General features: G+C 41.5%; 1 protein-coding gene across 11 annotated transcripts in view; it reads right to left on the reverse strand.

Annotated features, from left to right (window-relative positions):
• Nucleotides 1-5,141: 5,141 nt before the first annotated feature.
• Nucleotides 5,142-26,796, reverse strand: part of RNF144B (ring finger protein 144B) — a 96,402-nt gene continuing 74,747 nt past the window's right edge. For 9 of the 11 annotated variants that reach the window (XM_026842557.1, XM_026842565.1, XM_026842559.1 and 6 more), the window contains 5 exons: nt 21,817-21,877; nt 16,149-16,353; nt 14,847-14,991; nt 13,065-13,154; nt 8,208-12,868 (listed from right to left, as the gene is read on the reverse strand). In XM_026842557.1, the coding sequence (XP_026698358.1) occupies nt 12,728-12,868; nt 13,065-13,154; nt 14,847-14,991; nt 16,149-16,353; nt 21,817-21,877 (642 nt within the window). In that variant the 3' untranslated portion in view covers nt 8,208-12,727. Of the gene's footprint in view, nt 5,152-6,609; nt 6,665-8,207; nt 12,869-13,064; nt 13,155-14,846; nt 14,992-16,148; nt 16,354-21,816; nt 21,878-26,796 lie in introns of those variants that run through there. The other 2 variants (XR_003397762.1, XM_026842567.1) reach the window with 2 other exon arrangements.

A 26,796-nucleotide genomic window follows, 5' to 3' on the forward strand; every position in this document is an offset into this window, starting at 1 on the left:
TTGTGTTCAAGCATCTTTCTAATCACCTTTTCAGTCTCAAACCCTTCCTTCCTCCTCTGCCTTCAGCAGGGTTACATCTCAGACATCCCCATCCAGACATCCCCAGGAGCACATGTTCCAGAAGCAGCGTGGATGGCACCAACAGTGCAGCATCGAAGGCAGGCAGGTACCAGCAGCAAGGAACTGGTTGTCTAGTAATTGCTTTTCACAGATGCTGTGGCACATTACCATGCAAAAGCATCAGTGCAGGAGCATCAGCATGTGCATCCAATATCAGTGTCGGGGGCTGGGTCACCTGTTAAGCCTCCATCCTGGTGAGTAGGGAGCCAGTCCTCAGATTCTCTAAACTGATCTTATTTTAAGCACACTGATAATTTTACTGGCTCATCTGGATGTGCTTAGGTCTTTGATGAAAGAAGTTGCCCCTTACATCAAGAAGCGAAACAAGCAAATTCATAACAAAACCGTCCCCTCTTCTTGCTGTGGAAGGCTCCTGTCTGAGCTCTGTGCAAGTGATAACCAGGTCCCAGCCAAACTACCATGCAGCAGCACAGCCCTGTGAAGGAGGCATGTTTGCTGCCTCTCACAGTGCTCAGACAGAGCTGTCCTCCGGAGCAGCTGTACTGGCTGGGCCAGGTGCCAAATTCAAATAATCCTGAAATGCTGCAAATGTGAATCTTTTACCCCAGATGGCTCTTTACCAGACCCCATCGCTCAGAGCTCAGTGCTCCCCTGCCCTTGACTGGCCTTCCCATCATGTCAGAGGACACAGCCATACACACAGCACTCATGGACTTACTGGGAGGCAGGCAGAGGGGCTTGCTTCTCTGTCTTCAGAGGATTAACATGCTGAACAGTAACATCAAATTTCATTTTTGTGGCCAGCATAACTGCTCCTGAGCTGTAAACTGAACAGGCTATTCCTGGCAGGCATAAACAAGAACACCCCAGCCACTCTTGCCAGCGGCACACACCAGAAAACCTGCTCCCCAAAGCAAGGATTAGCTTTTAAGCTGATGTGGAAGCACAGGGATGGTCTGAGAAAAATAATAATTAAAAAATAATTAAAAAACCAACACCAGACAAGGTGAAACAAAGAGAAAATCCTAGATAAGAGTTAGTGTTGAGGTCATTAGACCTTAGATGCCAGACACCCTGTACTTTGAAGCATCTTGGACTTTAGTCCTCAGCACCTCAGGTGTCCCCACCAGGCCAGCTCAGCACTGCTGCACACCCAAACAGCCCAGCCACAGAATAGGCACTTCTGTCTACAGCAGAGCAGCGTGAACGGCTGTGCCACTTGTCTGGAGAGAACAGGTAGAAAGAAAACCCCATAAAGCATCAAAGTCTGTATGGGATACATGACATCAGTGAAGTTACTGACCTTCTGTCCCCCCCCAAAAAAAAGGATGATTTATGTGATATCATTCATCTTCATAAATAGGATTAGTAAGATGGTCATATGTACCAAGTAAACTTCAATAAGGACACCTTTGGCTAATTAGTGAGTGCTTTTTCCTCCAAAAGCTACATGTGATACAGACCAAAGCCTCAGATTAGCAAAAACCTATTACCACAGGAAGCACTATACAGTTGGTGGAAAACAGGAGAAAGTTTTTCTACAGCTACCCCAAACCTCCATCCTGCCTACCAGCGTCATCCGGCAGCCAAGCAACCCAGACCACATACCAGAGAGATGTGGGGTGATACGAAGACAACACAGCTCAGAGGCAGGAGAGATAGCTGTAAAACCCAGCCAACCCACCACTACCAGAAGTGCTCTGCTGGTTTCTGGGCCACCACAACTATACCAGCCCCTGCTGCACCCCTGCACCCAGCCAAGAGGGACTTCAGTCTGTCCACAGCCCAGAGCCTCCCTCTCACCACTTTAAACCCTTGCCCTGATGATTTGCCAGAGATTGCTGCCTCCCTGGTCATACAAAAACTTGTGGGTGACCCATGCTGGAAGCCCCAGGGCCTGTCACATTTGAGTTGTTTGTATAGCTAAGGAAAGCTGGAAGTTTCCTTTCCATGCTGATTATATTTTAGAAATGGCACTATCCCACTGTAGTGCCACTAGCACTATAACACTACATACTTCAGCTCACTGTGACAGCAGACACACTGCAAGGCTGCTCTAGCTGAAAGACCATCATGAACAACATCCCTTCCAGGCAACAGCTATGCATGCAAAGCATTACATCAGCAAAACTGAACGCAATATACCAGAAAACAGATTCATTCCCCTCTCCCAGCAGTGCTGAAAGCAGAGAGAATTTATTCAAGCCTCAGCCCCCCAAGGAAGCAGATATCAATTCAAGTCTTCCCTTCATCTCTCCCATTGCATACCTCACTATCCACTCTGCCTGGAGCTTCTAGGGAGACCAGGAGGAAAAAAAACTCCAAATGGGAACAGATACAGTTAAGAAAAATGACTCAAAGCCTTCTCAAGAGACATTCAGCTAAGCTAACCTCAAGGTCCTGAACTACCTCCTCTAGTGCTGCTCCTAGGCACCTTCATAGGATGCTCCCCAGAGCCCTCTTCCTAGAGCCTGGCACACAAACCCCCATCTCAGATCAAACCAGGCAACAGGGGTGTTCAGATACACTCATATAAGGAAACACTAACAGCTCCCAAGGCAGCTTTCCCAGCAGCTGTGGTGTCCAGGATAAGGAACAGCTGCTGGAGGTAGCAGAAGTCTCTTGCCTCTCACACGGGCAACAACACAGACTACCCAAGCACATCCACTCACCTGGGCTTTCATTCAGTTTGTTAGCCAAGACCCAGGAAAACTCAATTACTTGCTAATTAGGCAGTCCTTCAGGCTTTCTCAAAGTCTAGCATTTTGACACTGGCATGGATCTCAAGAAAGCAAGACTGAAATTACCAACTGTGCCTGGTAATGGATTATGCTAATAAGAGGTCAACATTAGGAAGGATTTTTCATTTCCTTGCTACATGGTAATACTAAGGAAAAAGACCAAGTGGTCACTTGCTCAGAGGCTTTACTCTAACCCCTCTATGGAAACTTTCTGAAGCCTCAGTTTGAAAAATTAGAGATCCTGCAGCTTTCCCTTTTTGGGTAAAACTTGGGCACATCTTTGGGCAGGTGTGGACACTGGGCTGTTACTCTCAATATTCCAGCATCCCTGCTGAATTTTAAAGGGCACATATTGCTAGGTGCACTGCTTGATAGCCTTAACTCAGGTTAGGGAAAGGAATGACAAGAAAGGACTTATTTTTTATGTTGAATATCACAATACAGATTTGCAGCCTTGAGTGTGCCTGTTGCATATGTGTGAGGCTCAGCATGGCAGTGGCTGGAGATGTTGCTCACTGCATAGTTGTTGACAAGCCAGGCTCTGGGCTGAGAAGCTCAGACTGAGAGGTCCCATGCAAGAAGTAACTAATGGTACCAAATGGAACTTATTTGCTCTGAAAAGTATGATTTTGTGGGTGGTTTTGTTTTAGAGTTGGTTGGTTTGGGTTTTTTTAAAATTCTGGAATATCCCTGAAAAGCTCTGTAGAAAGACAAGGCTTTTTGTTGTAATTTTCAGTGATTTCTGGTTTCCAAAACCTAAAATTTTTCAGATTGGGAGTTATAGAGCTTGAAAGAGAAAGGAGCTGCCATACAGGCAACAGGCTCAAAGGCAACTGAAAAATGTACTTGCAAAGGCAATCCTCAGAGGCTGTTGATGCCTACAGAAGAGGAAATGTCCCCTGGAGGAGTCACAGGCCCCGCAGAGAAGTGTGACAGAATGATGATAGCGTGGGCAGCATCACCCGGGGGTCACCTCAGAGCAAAAATACTGACCTCCTTGCTGGGAGACCAGAGGAGGTGTTTCATAAGGGTGATGTGGGTGTGTTTACAAGCCTGATCACAAGGGTGATCAGGCAGAGGGTAGTGTTTAAGGCAACACTCACCCCCATGCAGAAGGGAGCGTGGGTGGATGGCTGTTATACACACACTGGTTAAGAAGGTAAGTGTTGTCTTTTGTAATCTCAAAAACCATGAGTTTAAAATTCAGGGATTTTGGCTACAAATAACCCTGAAATAAAAAGGCTGTTGAAGAAAACTAGTCTTCATGACAAGTACAGGAACTGGAGGGAAAATTGCATGTTGAAGCTGGGATCAAATCCAATTTGAAGCCATTGACTTTTTTTTTTTTTTTTCTGAAATGGTCAGAAGATGTTTGGGTTGGCAGGAATAGTGGCCAGTGCCAGTTCTCCACACTTGTTAAAGGAGTGAACTGAATGTGGTAATTAGTTCCTACTTCTGCTGGAGAACAAGCGTGTGTGGAAGAAGATGTAATAACACAGGAGTCATGGGGCCTCTGGACTGCCCGCTCTGCTGAAAATTGCTCAGACTCATCTGATCTGGAATTTTTAAAACTGGAGAGGAATTCACAAATGTCAAATTTTTCTTGGAAAAGCTTTGCTGGGTTTTTTCTTTGGAGTTGCCAGGTGAGGAGCTGGCAGTTCACTCATCTACCAGGTGGGGAGCCAGGCAGTTTGCCCACCACTGGCAGCTGGTAGGCTGGCAGGGCACCAGGCTTGTTGGCTGCCAGCAGCTGGTGTCCATCATGAGCTTGAGAGAACTGACACATTTCCACCACAAAGCTGGTTCCTCAGTAATCAGCAAGAACCTCTGAAGGAAAAGTGCAGTGCTGGAAACCTTCGGTCTGCTGCAATACATCTCCTACGTTACTGTGGACTGATACATTGTCACAGCTTTGCTGCACATTCACAGAACAAGACCAGACCCTCACTGAAAAATAAAAGAATAAATAAAATTACATAAATAGAATAACATCAGTACTGAATTTACTCTGAGCAAACTGGTGGGGGGAATAAAATGTACATGAGCTGCAGGTTTCAATGGTGACATTTTCAACTCTCATCTCAAAAATGCATCCTCAGAGGCAAAACTCTCAAGACCTTTCAGATAATCTATTGAGGTGAAAAGCCCCGCAGATGGCATGCTGGGTTTTCAAGGATGTGTCACACAGGTAGAAAATCCTACCTTTGGATGCTGAGTAATTGTAGCTAAGTTGGAAATACTTAACAGTAAACATCACTTTAATATGATGATGAAAAACACAGCTGTGATTGTCTCTCATAAGCACTGCAGGATGTAGTGTGTGAGAAAACTATGTATATCTGAAATTATATGGCAGGGTGTAGTGTTTAATCATGTCCTTCAGAAACCCAGAGCAGGAGGCCCAATACTGCTGCAAGGACAGGTGCAAGGGAAGAGACAGGGGGCTCCGAAACGGCAGACTGTTCTACGTGCAGCCTCCCACACATCCCTCACCTGCAGCCTGGGGTAGCTCTAGCTCCTCCAGGTTGCTTGTGGTACACTTAGGGTCTCCACTAGACCCTGCAAGGGAGCAGATGCATGGTAACCCTCCACCCCACCAAGAGAGCAACCACTGCCACTGCAGCAGCACTCAGGAGCTAACCAAGAACCTGCCACACCCTCCATAAAAGGATTTTAAAGTCTTTTTTTTTTTTTTTTTTTTTGAGAAAGTAAATGAGAGTCAAGATTCTGATCCCACCTCTTCAATTCTCTTTTGTCCTCAAAATTCCCATTAAGCACCCCAGACGTGTTCAAATTCTTCCCATACATTTTCTATGTTCATCCTTTTAAAGGCAGTTAAGAATTACAACAAAATGAGACAAAGTCTTTACGCTAATTTTTTAATGTTGCACATACTGCATTTTATAACATCAAAAGAAAAAAATCCCAAAGTAAACATTAAAGACAGAAAATAAATATATTTTTATGAATATATGCAGAGAGAGTGCAAAAAATTGCATCTGTAAAATGTTTAAATGCTGAATCATACAACAAAAAATTTACAAAAGCGTTTATTTCTTTATACATGTCAGCTTTCCTCTTATAAACACAAAAATATTTTAACAAATCTTACAAAGATCAAACCCTTTTGCCCTTCACCGGGAGAAAAGTGGTGAAGCATATTACCTGGAGGAAAAGAAAAAAAAACCCAGATAAACAAAATGTAAGCCTAGACTGGTACCAGGGAAACAACATGTAGACGGAGGAGGAATTCACCCCTGTGCGCTGCAGCACAGGAGACGAGCCCCCCAAAGAAGAAAGGGCTGGCCCTGTGGAGCGGAGCATGACTCCTGCTGAGACAAAGCTGCTCTTTGCTGTGCCACTCACCCCACATGGCAAGCAAGTGCCCTCTCTCCTGCTCCTCTCAAGCCACAGCTTTACTACAAACAAATTTATCCAAAAGCAGCATCAGTTCAGCTGGAAGACAAACTGAGAAGAGATGGGAGCACTGCAAATAGCCTGGCTAAAGCAATGCCTCCATCTGCAACGTGCAGAGCCAAGCACCTGCCTCAGATGGGGCAGGACAGGGGTCCACGACTGTTGCTGGTCCACACCACCGCTCAAAAACACACCTCAGTGTCAGACTCAGACACTTTGAATCACACATATTTAAAATACATACTTTTTTTCAGAAATAACCAATGCTGTGACAGCTAAAGAGTTCTCACAAGGTGACCCTTGACCCATCACCTTGACCCTGTGATGCTAACATCAGCATGGTACGTAACAGTTCTGCTCTTCATTCACAAGACTTGCTCCAAGTAACTCATATGAACTGAGGTTTCTTTGAAGCTGAAACTGGCCTGTCGCACAGACAGGAAAACGAAAGGAATAGAGATTAGCTGTGGAATTTAGGGAGTTTTGGGGGTGGGCAAATAGTTTTGGAAAGTGCCAGCTAGAGAAAGGGACCTTGATGAAACTCAGGGATATACATGCGCGTGGCAAGACAGCCCAGCATCATGGCTGCGGTGCAGCACCGGCCCAGCACTACACATGCTGTACAGCTGCCGGCACTCATGAAGCTGCCTGGATGAGTCCCTCATGCACCACACGCTGTATGGGCCCCAGCAAGCTGTAAAGCTCAGGCACCTTCCTGAAATTTAAGCAACTCGTTGCATGCAGTACTACAGCATTGCACATTCAACCTGACTGGGATCTCCCAGCACATGGCCACCAGAAGCTGCTGCTTCTGTTTGGACATCCAGAAGGCACAAGTAAATGACTGAAGTCCTTAATTTTCATCCAAAGAGAAAGCCTCTTGGGCAGAAGGGGAAAGAACGAGGTTGTGTCCTCTAAAAAGCTGGTGAACCTTGTCAACCAGTATCATCTCATATAGCCCAAACTGTGAGGGTCAATAAAATTCACTGCCAGGAAACTACCACTCCTAACAATTGAAATTTGCTTGATTCCAAGAACTAACTTGAGTGATCATAACAAAACCTCTGATACAACTAAAAAATAGCCGTAAACATTTACTGTAGACTGGACCAAATCATAGGAATTTAGCTTGCCAGGAACACCATAACCTTCTCCACAAGAAACAGAGGAGGAAAGGTTTCCAGTATGAATGCAACTAAAATAAATCTATAATATGATAAAAGGCAATGCCAACTCTAAATTAATATTTTATAATTACAAATTATAAATTATATATTAATTTTATAAATTAGAATTATAAATTACAAAAACACATTGGTTCTGAGTAACTTGAGTGTAGTGATACAAAACAGACCTTTGGATTTCCTCTTCAGCAAAACCACTGAGCTCTCACTTCATTATTTTACTAACTAGAGGACAAATAAAAATTAGACTGAAGTTTTCTAGAATCTTAACAGTTAAGTTCACCTTCCAGCAGACCACAAAGAATCAACTCTCACTATTCCAGAAGAGGTAAATTTTCATATCTTTATTGCCCACCACATTAATTAGGGTCTGATCCTACACACTTGTGTGAGAGATGTCTTACAACTGTTCAACTTACAACTCTGCTCAACTGTTTTATTATATTTTTTAAATTATATTACTGTATACCTTAGAAAGCCTCCAGGGGGTTTGAATCCCTAAAATATTAAGCCATACAAGAGAAGCTTTTTTTTATTTATATAATAAAAATATATATATATATTTTTTCCCAGCACATTTCCAAAAAAGCCTGCTCAACGACAGAAGCATCTCTCCTGTGAAGCTCAAAAGCTGTAGGGCTCCTTTACGTATGAGTTCTAACAAAGTAATCCTTATATAGGTCTCCTAGGACAACTTCTTCAGTCTGAATGAGTTTTTCTAAACAAGCCAAGTTTGCAATTTCTATCTTTGGTCATTTATCTCAACATCAAATTTCTTATTAAAACCTGTGTGGAAGGTTTTTATCCTCATACAAAGAAATCTACTAAGATTCTCTAACCTGAGATAGAGGATGAAAAATACGATCTTAAAAGGAACTTTTTTGAGAAAGATGAGAGTGGCTGCAAGAAAGAGATTACAGTGCAAAATAGATTTCAAAGTTTTAAAGCGGCAGGCGCACTACAACACAACCACTCACTGTGATACCAGAGAACAAAGCAGCCAAAACTTGATTTTGTTGTCCCATTGTGGAAATGCAGTTGATATCTCTCCACTTGTGTATTTTCAAGCAAATATGAAGGCAATATTCATTTTCTCATAGTTCATTCAAGTAAAACTTACGTACATTTTAAACTTAACTTTGGACTTCATGCTATGTACTGGACAGACAACAGTAAGTAGCATTTAGCAACATTAAAGCACCGTAAAAACATTAATTACCGTTCCCCTCATGCCCTTGTTTGGGGTAAGTAACACCATGCACGATTAATAAATCATGAATTACTGAAAGGCAGCATTGACCATTTCCTATAGTTCTAGAATAAATACTGCGGGGTAGTACTTATGCTACAGCATGACAAATATTTTCTTTTTATTAACAGGTGGTTCTGGAAACAGGTATTATCATCCTCATTTTAACACAAGGACATAAGATGCCAAGTTGGATCCTCAGCTGTATTTGACACAGCTCCAGCAACTGCTGGGAAATTACAATGAGATATGTGACCACGGAGATGTCTAGCCAACTGCCGTAAAAATCCAGATTTCCAGCACTGGTCTCTAGTTTTACAATCTGACCTTTAAATATCTAGAGCCCAGTTTTCAGAAGGGCTGAATGCCCCTGGTTCAGAGGGAATACTGTAGTTGTCACTTTTGTTCTCCAAGGGAGACAGACATTTGTGGACTCAGGTAATGTAACCGGCCTAAAATCCCCAAAGTCTCTCTCAGTGGTTAAAGGCCCCAGGGAAAATTGGTGATGGAGCCAGGGTGGGCAGTGTGTTAATAGACCCCAGCTCCTGAGCAGCACCCTGCCCTGCCACAGCTCTGAGCTATCCCCTGGCTGCTACCTGCACACCAGCCACCTGCCACAGGGGAAAGGAGAGAGATGGTAAAAGCAGTGAAGCCTGGTACTAACATGAACATCACACAGATGGAGTTCTAGAGGGTAGATTTATGTCTACACTGATTTAGAAGAGTCACGAGTAATCAGGGTCCCAGTTTTGTTTCTTTCTCCCTAATTTCTGTATTATTTGTCATGCTTCCAATAAATCTTTCATAAAGTTCCTTTAATTTTTCTTATAAAGCTTAAAAAAAACCCACAAAACAAAACCAAATCCCAACACCATATAAAGGTTCTCGCTAAAATGGTTCTCTGGAAACTCTGTGAGCGTGACCATTTGGTGCAAAATAGCTGCTTTATGGAAAACAACAGGGCCTTACTGCTCTCAGCACTGCAGCACAAGTACAACTCTACTTGGCAGAGTTAGCATGGCCGCATAAGCTGGCCAGGTCAGAGTCTACTTAATGCACATGCTCAAGTATTCCCATGCAATGAAAAGCCAGGACACAGCCTTTAAAAGAAAATAATCTTCATAAGACTTCTATTTTGAGTTCTAACATATTACTCGAGCTTCTGTCTTGGTCAATCTATTGTATCTATATGGCAAAGGAAGGTGTGCCTGTAGCTCATGCTCTCCTTATCCAGCTTTTACGTAAAGACCCCCAACGGAAACCTGGTCCAATGCTACCGATCTGCATACAAGTTCCTTAGATGCCTGGACGGGCGTCCTGGTTTTCAGGTTGTCCTAAAACCTGCACACTAAGTTTCTACCACTTTTGGTACCCCCACCTGGCACCTAAACTGGCACCAGCAATAAAATGTGCACATGGAAAAGACACACCGTCCTTCTGCTCTGTAGGAATTAGTCTCTGGAATGACTTACCCTGCACTCAAACTGAGGAGTTAAAAATAAACTGAATAGTGTCGTTCTCCCAAGATTTACAGCTATGCACGTATGCAATGCTTTTATAAAATTTTATAATTTAAACAAATTCCCACTCTTTGGAGAGATCTGCATTAACTTTAAGAAATCATTTAAGGAACTGAAAAGGGTCGAATTTGTATTACAATACAAATGGTGACCTTGTGTCCGTTAGTGTATTCTGGACAAGACAACTGCCTTCAGCTGTATTTCTTTAACAGAGGGAAGAACTTGGCAGTTTCATTAACACAGCAGTATTAACGAAAAAAACATGAGAGACACCTTCATTCCCTTAGGCATTTTAGCAAAAAAAGGATAAGGGAAAGAGGAAGAGGACAAGGAAATAAACCAGGCTAGCAGAGAGTGCATTGGACATAGGTAAAACCACAAGATATGAAAAACCTACAAATTTTAACATGCAAAGGATATTGGTACATTGCAATGCTGGTTATGGTTAAAGAGACTGTACAGCTCCCGTATCTTTGTCCTCGAGGCTTCACTAAAGACTTCCAACTGCAAGTTCATAAATAAAATGGCAAGGACAGTAGTGCCATAAAAATGTAGGTATAAAAATAGTGCAAAGCCAAGGGCTGGATGCTTTAATCTGTTGCAAGTACCCCCAAGCACTATCATTACCGCTCTTAAAGAAAATACATACAGAAAACATTCTCTGTTTATTACAAATGGCAGTTACCTGCATTGCACTCTGTATTTAGAATGTACTGACTACCTTTCTGCTTCCCTTTGCAGCTGTGGATGAAAATAAATTTAGCCTTTCACACTGGCGAGCACCACCTGCCCTCCAGTCATGACTGGTAGCAAAGTCAGACAGTATTTATAAAAGAAATCAATTAAAAAGTAAAACAGACAATATCATTTAAGGCCTTTTTCCCTGCTAGTCTGCTCAACAGACTATACTTTCTTAAAGTAAGAACATCTATCACTTCTGTTACAGTAACCAGAGAGCGAAGTTAAACAAAAAAGGTCACATTTACAGCTGCCAATAAGGCAAAGTTCCTGAGGCTCGGCCAAACACAACAGCAAAGACACTCCTCGCAGCACTCTTCGGGTGCCTCATGCTGTGTGTGTGGAGGAGGGCAGATCGGTGGAGGGTGAGCCCAAGATGATGCTCGGGCTGAGCATCTCTTATCGAAAGGGGTTTGGAATTACAACAGATTATATAGTGCAAACTCATATTAGTTCTCACAGATATAAAATCCAAAGATAGGAGTCCAAAACAAAAGCTACCACCGGCCAGGGTTGTGAGAAGTACCAGCCATTAAGGAAATAAACTCCAGGAAGCAGAGCCTGGAGTAACTCCAGCTCTTCAGTGAACAGGTGTAATTGATACCAGGGTCTGAATCAGTTTGGTAGTGAGGCATCAAATTAAAATGAAGGGTTCATTAAATGACAGCCTTTCAGATTTAAAGTAACTAAAAATTATCAGTCACAGAAGTTGTTAACCTCGAGTCGGACAGAAGAAATACCCACCAATGGACAGATCTTACATTTACACAGCATTTCCCAAGTATTCACTTCAGCAGGTCCATAAGGTTTAAAGGAGAGTTTGGCTTAGTTTGGCCTGAATCAGTTTTTAACAGGGTTCTTAATGCCACCCCATGTAAACTGTTGAAAAAATATACTGACTGACTGGAAAATAAACTGTGCATTATGTCCTCGGTATATTCATGCACATGTGGCCACTCTATATATGCACAACCAATATTTGAAAACTGCACATAAAACAGGAGCTGTATCATGGCCTTTCTTAGTATTAGTGTCATGGTAAGTTTACTACACCCATGTTACTGACAAAAGCCATGCCCAATGACGGGGAAATACACATACTTCTAATATTTCAAGGTAGACGTCATGTTTGAGCTGAAAAAACAACAGCTTTCTCAAGGTAGTCCAGTCTCTCAGAAGAGAGCCCTACCTTAGAAATAGTTTTGTTGGGTTTTACCTCTGTAATTGAGACCAATAGTATAAGTTAGTTAAATTGATTTCAATGCTGAAAGAAATGCCATGGCAGCCAGCTGACAGGAAACTGTCAAATATGTTTTCTTAACAGTTTGTTACCTTTAAGGGGACACAAGCTAGCAGGCAGAAGAGCTTCTTCAGGCTTTTCCCTCTCCCCCTTTTATAAAATACGAAAACTTTCTGAGAAATCTGTGTGTCACCAAGAGCCAATAGAAAGCATGACAGTTAAGGACTGGGTCTGCAAATGCAGAATAATACTGCAGGATCAAGTCATGTGCAGCTGACAGAAGATGATGAAGTTCTAGCAGTCTCAAAAGACAGCTCATATTTAAGCTGAACGGTGTCCCATTTTCCTTTTATAAAACTTATACATATGTACTGCACAATTATCTAGACTTTTCCCACACTGGGACTTGTTAGTGATAGAGTAGCCTGTAAAGAATAGGCACTTATCCCAAGAATTGGCAAAAAAGGGAGTACTATTTGGTAGGTATGGCACCAAATGCAACCATTGTGCTTTCTCACATACATATGCTGTACAAATGGAGGCTCAGACACAGAGTTTTAGGTTGTTGGCGGGCTGTGTTTTTTCTTTTTACTTCTGCAAGATTTGCAAATGCAGCAGATGATGCATGGAGATGCCACAAGCAGCAAGGGAGAAGTCACCAATGCTATGATACCTAGTCCAACGAGGATCCCCACAACCTGAAAGACATGGTGGGGAAAAATATGTATTTAGCTAATGTGGAAAATAAAATACTTGCATGCATGCATAAGCACAACACAGGTCACAAAAAACAGATGAAAATACAAAAATAATCACCCTGATCCTTCACCAAAGGGCAAAATCTCTTTGCTTCATGCATGCATGAGAGCTCTGCTCAGCAGACTAGGAACGCACCTGTGTTCTGTTCCACATCACCGAAGCACGCGAGTGGCCCAACTTGTTTCTGCAAGGGCCTCTGTCGTAATGTCTTAAGAAGATATCATTCTGAAAAAACAGAAGGAGATGCTGTAAGAGCAGGCTACAGTACTGCGGGGAGAGGTTCAAGACTGGACTGGAAATACAACTTTCCTGACACTGCTTTAAAATTACCAGCTCCCAGGAGACAAGTTCACCTGTCTTCCAAATAATTATCTAGAGAAACTTCTTGCAGTTTCAGAAGGTGTGATGTGTTTGGGACCTGAACTATTGTATAGCATCTTTCCTCCCCCACTTTTAAAAAGCGTAAGCATAAGTGTTGCACCTATTGCACAGATACCTAGTTTGTAATTTGGTGATGATAAAGGGGTCTGTAAACAACAGATCTTTCTGAAAGCTAGAAAACTGGGGGATCATCTTCCTGAGATATATTCTGTTCTCCTGCTGTCGCTAGACTTTACAGTAATTTTCTTCCTAGGCTTAACAGGAAAATTTACAAAGTAGGAAATCCCTGTTTCCTTTCTCTTTTCCCATTAATACTTATTAAGTTATCCAATTTTTCTTCATGAAGTTACTACTGAACTGCATCACACTCCCTTAGCCAGCTGACGCTGCTTCATTTCATTTTTCAGCCATACTCTTTGGCTCTTCAGGTATTACCTTCATCTACACCTGAAGCTCCTGTAATACTGCACATTTTAAAAAAGTACATTTGAATCACACAACTACAGTTTATTTTTTTCTTTCCTCTTCGAACTGACAAAAACTTGGTAAGGGCATGTCTGCAGAGTCTGTGAGAATCTGAGAGTCCTCCAGTTCAGCATGGTGTTAAGCAATCATTGTGTACTGTACGCACTCTGAGGCAAGCTGTAAGACTCCTGTTGAAAAAGCACGCTCACACACACATAAATGGGACATGATGCTAAGCGAAACCTGTTTAGCACGCTGAGAAAAGGAAGAATGAAGAATGAGGAAGTCTCATGGTTTGCTGGCTGTGGAATACAAAAAAAGAAGAAAAGCCATGCAGCATCTAACATTTTATTTCAAGTGCTGGTAAAGTCCTTTCACACTCCCACAGTTGTTACTGGTGACTGTATCAAAAAGTGAAGCTGTCACATACATGAGCACATTACTTCCTGTACTCTTAATCCTGCTGGGAAGCTTGAAGTCTATACGAGTTGAGACTGGTTGGTATCAATTGAGAAATAACTAGCAACCTGCACTTCATAATCCATGTTCATAATCAAACATTTTTATCCTCAAGCCTTCTAATCAATCATTCTCTTCAGCAGACGTGGCACTAGAGGTGCACTAGTAAAGGAGACCCCAGTTCATATGAGCTTTAGATGCACACATCTGTGAAATAACCCCCTTCATCCGGCACCACAGCATTTTTTGGACAGGCTGTGACCCTTGCAGTTGGAGCAGGTCAAAGACATTTCCTGGCTCTCAACAAAACTATTTTACTGCACTGTAAGAGGTAATCAGAGAAAGGTAGTGCTAGACCTCCAGAAAGAAACCATTCTGTCCCATTTCCCTCCAAGAACTAGTATGGGACCCATAGACACAGCTAAAATCCTTTATAGAAAAAATAATGTTGATATAAATGAAAGCATTGGATGAATGAGAAGAAAGACATGAAGTTACAAGCTGAATTGAATACACTAGGATCTCAACAAGTTGGTGGAGAGCTTTCACAGGGCCTCAGACTAACCCCAACCCCATTACCCTTTATCTAGCTCTTTTTTCTGCAGCACTTACATCCAAGTTTTGTAGACAGTACCAGCAAAATGTGTGCTTGCAGTTCTTGCACATCATCTGAGCACAGCCCTCGTTTCGTTCAATATAGATGCGACAGACTGGGCACTGCTTAATTGGTGCGTCTGTCTCCGTTCCAATAAGTAACCTAGAAGAGAAGGGAAATATTAAAGTGAAATGTGAATGTAATTACTGTTGATATTCAGCTCCACTGCCTAATGTGTACTGTGCTTATTTTAAAGAGCATCTAATGTTGTTGTCTTAATGCACGTAATGTGTGAAGCTTGTTATATTCAGTACAATACACTGAAGCATACTCAGTACTAGGTGTAAGATCATGTAAAAGTAAAACTCTTGGTCTTTTAAGCTATATAAAATCGACACTCACTATACCCACAAATGTATCACCTATAGCATTAAAAATCAGCACTTTTTAAAACAGCTTGTACCATTCATTTAATAGGACTAGATTATGCAATTTATAGCACTGTTGCTGCCTGAGCAAAATAGCCTTAAACACCACTATAGCCAAAGATCAAACCTGGAAAAGAAAAATTATGGCGAGAGCTCTTTGGCAACTCCTCTTTGATGAATCCTCTAGTAAGCAGAATGCTCAGATTTTAATTTCTTGCAAAAATGATAGAGAACTCTGAACACACATGACTGAACTTAATCTGATTCTGAAAACAAATATGGATGGCCACAGATACTACATAATTTAAAAACAAAAAGTGCTTTCTTTCTGTAGATTAATGCCTTATGTAACCTTATCTGTAGGTTGTTTACACCTATGCAAAAACTAGCACAAATCAGATTTCTCACATCAAATGGGACATTTTACACCCACTCTGTTTAAGAGTTAAGATTCAGCATTCGGCTATGCAGAGATTCTCTAAGTATTAAGCAGGGGTGATTTCTTAATCACAGTATAAGCAAGGTTTGTATCCCGGAATATTAGTGCATTGGATCTTTTGTACAGGCTCAAGACTTAATTCTAGCAGGCAAACAAAGCCTTTAGGCAGATTCAAAGCCCTGGAGGACTTCACCTTTTGGAAGTGTCAGTGGCATCACAAGTTTGATAAGTACCCAACTAATATTAAGTATTAAAGAATAAAATATATGATTTAAACTAGTATTTAGATTGGAATCATATTTAGGAAACACTAGAAGAGATGGAAAGTCTTAGAGATGCACCTAAGATGTTAGAAGGAAGCTGTTCCATTAAACTAATATGATGCACAGAGCTAGCACCCTGTGCCAAAAGGAAATGAAAGACCATGTTGCCTCCATGGATTCCCCTCTTACCCCTGCTCAGTTGGTACTGGAGCAGTTTGGTTTTCCTGGCATAGGTGCTTCAGGTGCCATGCCTCCTTGCAAGAGGAGCAGAATGTCTGGCAGCAAGCCGGGCACTCCACTGGCACCGGAGCTCCGGACTCACTCGGTGTAATATGGCACACTGCTTGGCAGTCAACTGCAGGGCACCATGTTCTCTGGGGGTCCAAGTGGACTTCTGAAATGCAACAGAGAGAGAAATAAAACTGTTTATACAGTCCCCTTCTCATTCCAGCAACACGGCTCTAGGTACACAAGACCCAATTCTGTGTGCGGGTGGGAAAGTTGAGGCCCTCTGTGTCCATGCCCATGGGCATCCAGGCCTACTTCTCCTCTTTAGGCAGGTCTGCAGTTGTGTTCTGCTAAGGCAGTTACACTGGAAGCATCACACATATGGCAATACTGGACATATTCTTAGCCGTTAGAGGGAGATACAAAAGATGAACGTAAGTGCTGCTTGCTGAGAAGCATGTATTTTGTGACATTAGACATTTGTGACATTTCATGTCTTTCATATGTGCAATGCATGCAGTCTTTCACATAAATAGCAAAAGGACTCATTAAATTAACGTCAAGTTACTTTCCATGCCTTATTTAATCCCCTCTATCTATAAACACTGATTAATATTCAGGTATCAGCTTCCAGCAATAGTCAAGGCAAGATTCAGGGTGAAGACATTGAGTTACAGACATCACTGCATCGCAGAGAATGTTAAATGTTGATTCTTCGTCTCACATGCCAACCTTTGTTCAAGGAATTTGGGCTTGCAACAGAAACCCAGCTGAAAACACGTTCACTGTTAGGAATGCCCATTGTGTGTGCACTTTCTACTGGCTCAAGTCCATGAAGTGCAGCCAAACACTCCCACCCTGCAGAGCCTCCTTAGAAAAAGGCTGTTGTGCCTGCAGGAGCTATCTGCCTCTCCTCCTTTCCTGCGAGCTCTCTGGTACCACCACTGAAAAGAAATAGATGGAGGGGATGTCTCAGGAACAGGTGGAAATCCCTTACTGTGAGATGTCAAAAGCCATTACAATGATCTTCTGTACCTCCAGCAGGTAAAATACTGTCCCACTTGAAGCAAAAGGATGCACAAGGGCCCCAGACATATGTTCTCTGACAAATTTTGCTGAAATAGTTGAAGGCACTTCCTTCTATGCACATGCCCCTGCCTGCACTGCTCCTCTGCAGGAGGGTGCTGATAGCCCACAGTGAAGGGGGCTAGTGGATGGATATCCAGCAGTTGCTCCAGTCAGGATGAAAAACAGTGATATCAGTTCAGTGTCCAGATACCCAGAAACTAGAAACTGCACAATTAGAAATGTAATCAAAGTAGTAAAACTCTCCTCCAAGCTCTCAAGCATTTAGATACACATGCTGAACACCTGGGGAGAAGGACACCCCACAAACCCCATCACCTAATGTGCACTAGAAATTCAGTTCTTTTCCAGTATGATAATCCTCTCTGTTCACCTTGAAAACTTCCAGTTTGTTTAAAGCCATCCCTCCTTCCTCTTTCTCCAGGACACTTACAGTGAGGATCTATGTAAGGATGATCATCCTCTCTGCTGGCTGCAGGACACACAGGTACACAATATTTGGACATCAGGTAATTTTTAAGTCTGTCTCAGAGTGCTCTGACAAATGTGGAGAATTTCTACATCCATGGCAAAGGCTGTCATTTGTAACTTAGGCAGTGCCACCAAAACACTGGTACCATCCACCTCCAGCCACTTCATGAATCTAGTTGCATTCTTTCGTCTTATTCTCTTACACGTGCTTCCTTTGCCCCCCAAAACAACCAAGCATTTTGCTTCCTACTGAAAGCCAGAACAAAATAGTTTGCAGCTTCATTTGTGGGGAGAAGAGAGACATGGATGGGCAGTACAAGCCATTTTACATTTTTACATACATTTAAAAAGTAATGTTCTGACTGAGAAATCATTGTTTCTGTAGCTACACTTAGTGTCTCTTAAAAGATACTCTGAACTGGGTAAGACCATGGCCTAGTACTGGCTATTGCATTTAAGTCTTCATACAGTAGGTTCTATATTCTTTCTGCTGATAAACAGCAGTTAAAATGAGATAAAGTGCAGTTCCTGCAGATAGCTGTTTAACATACTGAACTTTGGGAACCTATATTCTCTTATCCTGGTTTTGGATGAAAGACAGGATGTCTGGTTCTGACATCATCAGAAGGAGGCAAATTGGGTTAAAAATCTTACTGATTTTCACAAATTTGTTGCAGCAAGATGTAATGCATGAGATGAAACTCTGTTCTCTCCCACTTCCTCCATTTTACAATGAACCTACAGATGGCATTTTGCAATCCATGCTACCTCATACTGTTTGGTTTACCATGGAGTTCAAGCGAAACCAGAAAAAAAAAGGAGCAGCCAAAAAAAAAAGAGGCTATCATATTGCTCTGACTAGCTGCTCCATCTTTTGGTTAGGGCCATTTCTCTCCCAAGCCTTTCTCCTGCTTCCCCACAGACAGTTTAGCCACACTTGTTCCACTCTCAGGAGGAAAGCTTTCCCAAACAGTGTCAGCATCGGGCAGGGATCTGGCCAGTTTTCACAAAACACACGATCAAGCAGGTGAGATGTGGGAGACAGACAGGGGAAATGCAGCACCCTGAAGAAAGGAGATTTTCTGGCTCAGGAAAGGTACCCACTGAAAGGATGAGCCTCGGTCTTTCGCAGAATGTTAGGAACACCTCTTTTTGAAATGGACTACTTTTCAGTCAGGCATTAAATGGGGGTTATCATCTACCACTCTGTCTTATTGGGCAATTGTCACAGAAATAGAAATATAATGCATGTGTCCTAACCACATATTTTCCTCTGTTTCGTTACTTCTGATGACCACATCAACCTCATCCTAAACAGGCATAGAGCAATTCCTGTTTCTTCTATTAAAATATACCACACGGAAGCTCTGTGGCTAGGTCCTGAATGGATGAAGAGAAGTTACAAATATGTAAGAAAGCTTGTTTTTAAGTCTGAAAACATCTGCATTCTAGTTGCACAAACCCACAAGAGAATACAATATTTTGAGTGCATTTCTTATTAAACTAAGCAAGTGTCTACAGATATACAATTGTATGCCAATTACTTCTCCCTGCTTTTTCACTCAGTATTATTTACCCATTTTTTTAAAAACCAAGGAAATTTATTTTATTAAAATAGCTAGCACAGATGGGGGATGAGGAAAACAGCTTTTTGATGTACAAGACCTCACTCAGGTCTTCAAAATTTTCCTCAAAATTCATCTCATGATGGAAAATGTCTAGAAGGGTGAGAAGCATTGGCTTTACCAATAACTTGAAGACTGATAAGCAAAGACTACAGAGCAGAGCAAGACCCAAGAAGCTGGTTATTTATTTTTAGCACTACTAGTAAAACAAATGAGGTGCTGAAGCAAAGATCTCAACAGACTAAAGCTGAGAAAAGAATGGTCTAAATATAGGAACTGAAGGGTTTGAATAAAGGGCTTTGTTGAGAAGATAAAAAGTCATGAAGGACACCCTAGTACCTGCCTATTTTAAGGGAGGAGAGGGCAGAGTTAGGCAGTAGCAGCCTGGATTTTCCACAGCTCTAGGTTTGAAAAGCACTGAGTTGCACTAAGGCTGACACAGACACAAGGTACACAAGAGCTCTCAGCTGCCAGGAGTCCCTGGGCAAATTCTGAATCAGAATTCTGCCCCAGCAGCTGCCATCAGCAAGGTTTATTGCTAGTTTCAGAAAAAGACTGTCAGGCCAGCATTGGCATTGGTCAGGGCAGGCAGGCTTTGCCAGGTTAGGGTCAGATCTGAGAACAGAGCTTTAGGTCAGCAAAAGCTAATAAGCCAAGTCCAACTGATGAGTCCAAAAAGGTCAGCCTTGGGGGAAACACTAGATCTGTGATAGGTAAAAGGTCTTAGCTAGGGTTGGGATCAGTGCTGGTGTCCAGGTCAGAGCTTTAGTTAGCAGGAGTTGTTGTTCCCAGGCATCAGTAAGCTGAATCTTTTGCTGGAGCCAGTAGGCAAGGCAGAAAGGCTATGTTTAAGCCTGCTGCTTGGATGACAGTTCTACTTATCATAAAGGAAAAAGGACAGATCTTAGAAACATAAAGAAGAGAGGTAATGGAGTGACAGAGGATTTGTCAGACTTAGGCAAGAAAGAAAAGGAGTATTTAAAAAATAGGCAAGTTTTAGGTTTCTGTGTGTGGGAGGCAGTAAAAAAGAGAGATGCAACAGGGAGTTGGAGAAAAGATCATGAGTTCAGCTTTGGCTAGTTATAGAGGAGGAGATACCAGGAAATCATTAGTTTCACAGTCTTCAGTCAAAAAAAGTTTTACATAAAACAGATTAACGTATTGCAAGAATGTCTGTCTTTCTTAACCCTTCAATACAGTGATTTAACAAGCTCTGATTTCCACTGTCTAGGGCTGAACAACATCTACTGCTTGGCTTACAAACTGAAGGGACTTCCTAAGGAGTTAAGGAGAAAAGACAGTAAAATAGGAGAGGGGAAATAAAAAGTGAAAGCAGAGTTTGGGATTTTTTTTCTTTTTTGGCCTGTCTGCAAATCATAGCTACAATCTGTATCTGCCCATGAACTCTGGAGCGTACTTGGGTACACTTGTTTTGCAGTTTTTGTACTGCATGGTCATTCGGCATGACTCATGCCAGATGAGATTCTGTAAAAACCCATATATTCTTCTATCTGACCATCTTTTCAAGTGAATTACTGTGCCTAACTTTTATGAACCTCTGCATTTTCATACACATTCCCAATCCATTGGCATCTGAGCATGCATACAAAGCAAGAACACAGTCTTTCAATGAAAGTTTGAAAACAGGCTGAGTCAGACAGATCAGTCCCAGAAACACTACCCTGCAAGCTACCATGGAGTGAGTTTTTGAAAAACACTTCAACTTCCAGCTGAGATTTTCATGTTAGTGTCAGTCTTTAAAACTTCATCTTTCTGACTTGCTAAAGTTTCTTCCTCAGCCTTGGCAAGGAACCATCTCCTGAAACAGAAGGCTGACCTCTGCCATAGGAAAGCTTGGCCCCAGTAAAACCTTCAGTTTCAAACTTCTTTATTAATAGGCCTTACTCAGTAATGAGGGGTCCAATTATCACTCAGGAAAAAATAAAATATACTTGACGAATCTACATAAAGCTTCTACAAAAGTAAAGCTCTCTTACAGGGATGTTTGCAAAAATCCCCATCACACTGCAGGGTTTGTCTCCCCCAGAAGTTGTGAAGATCACTATGAACAGACAGTGTGCACCCAGCACCAGCCTCTATTGTCTGGTTCTACCAGGGCAACCACAACTTCAAGGACCCAGGATGAGCATGCTACAAGAACGATGGAGCCTCAGGCATGCAACATGAGAGTGCTATCCACAAGCCTGAGTAGAAGTGTGGTACTTTCAGTAAGATACCACTCTTTTAATTCTGCTCCACTGAAATAATGTTAAATTTGTCTCTGGAACACAGTCAGAACTGGTGATTGCTCTTAAACCATTTCAAAACAGACATCTTCTCTGTTTGTTTCTTAACTCACCTAACAGGCTTTTTCTTTGCAGTATGTAATACTGCTGCCCCCACTGACACTTTAAAAAGGAAGGTAATAGAAACAAAAAGGTTCACACCTCGTTCAAACTTCAGCCTCTTGTATAACTGAAACTGGTCAACAGGCACCAAACAGGCAATCTGAAATGAGAAACAAACACAGAGAAAAAGCATTAGAAACACAGACTTGAACAAAAATAATAGCACCCTGTTCTATACACCTGCTCTCCTGAGCTGGCTCTCAAATCCATCTTCTCTTACTCTCTGCTTTCACCACCATGTTCCTCCGTACCTTGACTTCCTTCTCCAAAGTGTACAGGACTTCTTGACCTCTACTATTTCAGCCACACAGCCCGGTAGTTCATCCCACATCTTTCTTATCATGCACAGGAAAGCCTTCTCTATGGATTCTGTATTTACTTCAGGTTTCTGAGTTTTATTTCATGTTGGTTTAATGTAACAATGATGGCTTGCCAGCCTTCAACACTACAGCATGTTGTTCATGCACAAGAATACAGCTGAAATGAACAGTTCCTCATTCATGTTTCCCAGTCTTAATGGCAGGGATCACTTAGCTCTCAGTAACTTAAAAGCTAGTCTGGTTTCCATGTTTTATTCACTTCACTGGTTTTGAGCAGAGACAGTTAATGTCACTGGTGTTGGAATTTGCCTTAGATGCACACCTGCCCACTAGGAACTGAAGTTAACAAATTCAGCTCACATAGACAAACACACTTTGCTGATACATTTTACACCATACCGTAATTAAACTAGCAACCTATAAATGCTCTAATCTCCAATTATCGGTCTAAGTAAGAAAACCAAGTACCCTATTTAAAGCTAATAAGCAAACCTGTATACAGGGTAAGGAGGGGTTGGTTTAGAAGAAAGTTCACAGATACTTCAGAAGCCACATATTTGTTGCATTCAGAATCTTGAGATCATTCTCCTTATTTGATCCATTCATAATATTGTACCAGCACTGAAAAAACCTTTCTCTCTTACTGAAAATAAACATAGGCGAATACTAATACAAGACCTGATCATTTGAAGCACTGTGTAACAGTGTAGAACTGATAGCTTCAAAATGTAGAGTTCTCAACCCTCACATCACAGTACTCCAGATTACTGTAAAAAGCAAAATTATGCCCTCAGTGAAGCAGACACTAGCCCTTGCTATCCTTCTGGGTTGTGTGGCATGGCACTTGTGAGAAGAAATACAAAGACAAAAAAATAAACTATATATTCAATATCATGCTTTGAATACATTTGTTTTCATATATGGAAAAAAGAAAATAATATATCCATTTTTACATTATAAAATATGAGAATGCTTTATTAAAATCTCAAATCAATTTGAATTAAAATGTAATTTTGAAGCATACGTTTGGACTATTTATTTGACTAAACCAATGTCATACAAAAAAATCTTGACATCAGTTGGATTATTAAGTGTTCAAAGATGCTTAAAAGACTTACAGTTGAAGAAATCAAAGGATGTAAAATCAAGCTGGGAAACACCAACAAATCTTTACAAAGCATATTCTTAGCCTAGTAAGTCAGCCCTGGGTCAAAGGACCGTCCTGATTCAGCTTCTGAATTCAGGGTGTAAACTGTTTTTAATATGAAAGTATTTGCATGGTTAAACAGTATTACATTAATATGACTGTAAAACACAGAAAGCTTCCTGGGAAAGTCTTCACCTGTTCATCAGAAGTCAGCTGAAATGCTCTTGGAAAACAAATAATAACCAAATGGAGAAAAAAGAGTCAAGTTCAGCAGCTTCAGCAAAGAATTAAGCCAACCAACAAAGCTATATAAAACTCACAAGACACATCATTTCAGTACTGCCCACTTCTCCCCAGGGCAGCTTCAAATCTAAATAGATCTGGAAAACAAAAAGAGTCATCTGCTTTTCTCTAGCTGGGTGAACATTGGCAACTCCTTTAAACTTTCCTTCATTACAACTAAATTAAAACAGAGAGTCTCAATGCTTTAAGAGCCACTTGAGTGAATTGTTTAGGTGTCTGTGGTCTTTCTGTGCTTGCTTTTAACAGTTTTTCAAGAGCAGTTCTATTGAGTCCAGAATTTCCCATGTATTAAAACCCAGCCTTTTTGATTACAGTGGCTGCAGATTTCAATAGGAAGCAGTGTCAGTGCTGAAAGCTTCCCTTTCTCCTATTGAAAACGGGACCTTACCATGTCAGCCTTCCCTGCTGGTTTCACCCAGCCTCACTCTTCCTCCTCCTATCCTCTTCACAGCTCAGCTCCTCCCTCCCCGCACTAAGCTCCAGGTGTTGAACACACGCGGTCTGCAGTCCGTCACCTCTGCCACCAACTCCACCAGGCTCTGAAAGACTAGCTCCTGACAGCACCCACATGGAGGTCAGCCCAAGTGGTGCCGAGCCAAAGCCTCTCACAGATTTCGTATCTTTAGATATGAGGAAAGGAATGCACAATCTGCTGCTGCTTAAATTTATTTCCACATCAAAGCTGTATGTGCAAACTCAACTGAAAAAAAAAAAAAGAAACTTAAGTATCAGGTCCCCTAAAAAAACAGGAAATCCTTTCCTCAGTGAACTTTTAATCTCATTTACACTTAATCAAGAAGGAGGCCATAAGCAGGGTAGGGGGATTAGGTGTTTATCTCCTACTTGGCATCAGGGTCTAAATGTTCCTCTTCATACAATTTTTCCAGCCCCACCAGGAATTCATCCCAAACACCTCTCCTGTAGAACATGTCTGGGCTGGACAGAGGGCGGAGATCTGGGGAGGAAGCAAACAAGCAACCCAAGCAGATGGCAAAGGGCCAAAAGAGAAAGACCGTAAGTACATCAGAAATCAGATGTTTCTTATTCTAGCCTATGAAATTATTCAATGCATCAAGAAATGCTACAGGACAAGTTTTTAGGCCTTTTATTTTTTTTTAAAATATTGGGTTATGGTTACAATAAAAACCTATGAAGAAATGAGAAACAAGAACTCTTCTCTCCTATAAAGATGCTGAGTTCAGACTTATCGGTATGTTGGGAGTTGAAGTAAGTTTTCTGGTTTTCTATACCCTGTAAGCAACATCTGCTGTTAAAATACTATTGTTATAGAACACAAGAACATGGAGGAGCTCTTGCTAAGAACAGCAGTTTTCACCTGAAGTAAAAATACCCATGGAAAAAAAGCAAAATTTTGAAGGTTTACTACCACAAAAGGCTTTAGCTAGACCCTTGCCAAGTGTCCAAAAGACTGCCCAGTGTGGTACGACAACCAGGGGTGTTGTTACTGCATGAGACAAAAGAACAAAGAAAGGAAAATGAAAGGGTTTTAAATAATTGGGTTCAGTTTACAAAAGGGGCAAACTGTTCCTTGTAACCTGGGCAGTGCAGTAACCAGGAGCCAAAAAAAGAACAACTCCCCTGTTTTTAAACACTGGCTACCACACTGGAAAGGGAAAATCACTACTCCACCTATTCTCAGGCTTTCAAGGGAGATGCAAGGAGGCAATCAAGAAAACTGAATAGATCTTACTTCCTTTCACACCCATATGAATCAAACTCAATAATGCCAAGGGAGGGAAGTTCACCAGGACAAGTGCTTCTCCCCTTCCCGCTTTAGTGGATACGTAGCAAGAGCAGATCCTGCACTGGCAGCAGTAACAGCCACTTACAAAGTGCTGCACTGCTCACCTCTACAAAGGTCCCACTCACAGAGGCACTGTTTAATTTTGCAAGGACTGCAGAATAGTTTTAACTTGGGCTGTGGTTTGTTTTCAAAAGAGGTATGGGAGTTCAATCTCTCTACTGTTAGAAATCACACCCACACCTTTCTCCATCAGCTACTGTGCTCACTAATCGGAAATATTATTCATTTATTAAGGAGCTCTTCTCTAATTTAGTGACAAATAAAAACAAAAATAAGACTCTCTCATTTGGTCCCCTTGGATTTATTTAAAATTGAGTAAATAAAAACAACAACAATTTTAATTTTGACCCTGAAAAAGATAGGTCAGGCTGCAACATTTTCTCACCTTCCTCCTCATTTTACCATTTCAATCACCCCTGGCAAAATGTAAAATAATTTTCAAATTAAAAATAAAACTGGTACTTTAAACTGACTCTCAGTAGAATTTTGTTCAGCTATGTATAGAATATAGCACAATTGAGAATTCAAAGATCTGGGTCACTGTCCCATTTCAGCATTGCTTTACAAAGCACTGACAACCCTCTGTCAGGTTAGCCCTGGCACAGATTACAGATTTACACAGACAGAGGGACAATAAGCAGAATCTGCACTGCATGCAAAGCGGTAATTCTCCTTGTCAAACTTATGAGGCAAAAGGTGAGCCCAAATCAGTATCATCTCCTTTACTGCCTGCTGCATGGTTTCTATACTAATCAGATTATGTATCCATGGATCATTGGCATCAATTTTACAAGCTTCAAAACAATACAGGAATCAGAAATAGCAAAGCACAATCCCCTAGACATTATCCAAGTGAGTACTGCATTAGAAATCCCTGTATGCAGCTGAGACTTACCCTGATTCATAGCTTACACTGATGATTGGATTTGCACCAAGTAAACCCATTTCAAACCATGATAAATTGTCCCTTATTTAGATTAGGGATATTAACTGGTCCAATTAAATCAATGGAGCAAATTCCCAAGGGATACAGGAATATTCTAGACAGAAGTTGTCTGCATGGTTAGAGAGAACTGTATTAATAGAAGATCTTCCTTCTATCTTCTCCTTCCAGGAAGGAATAGAAATCGTTTTTGTTTATTGTACTATTAGAGCTTGAAAGGACCAACATCTTGTTTAACGAGACTGCTTTTAAACTTTCCTTTTTTTGTGTGTGTAATCAGCTATTTGAAACAGTTTGTAGCCAAAATCACTGCCTTCCCATCACCAACACCCATTTATTTCTACTTAAAACCAACTATACCACAAGCAGCTGCAATCTTGATGTAACAGGTCAAGGTATGTCCTTGGATTGAACTTTATTTTGAACACTCCAGTGGAACAACTACTTCTGTTTTAATGCACTTTGTCAAAACAAAAAAAAA

Source organism: Athene cunicularia, assembly GCF_003259725.1.
Source record: "Athene cunicularia isolate RWA chromosome 2 unlocalized genomic scaffold, athCun1 chr2_part1, whole genome shotgun sequence".
Lineage (NCBI taxonomy): Eukaryota > Metazoa > Chordata > Aves > Strigiformes > Strigidae > Athene > Athene cunicularia.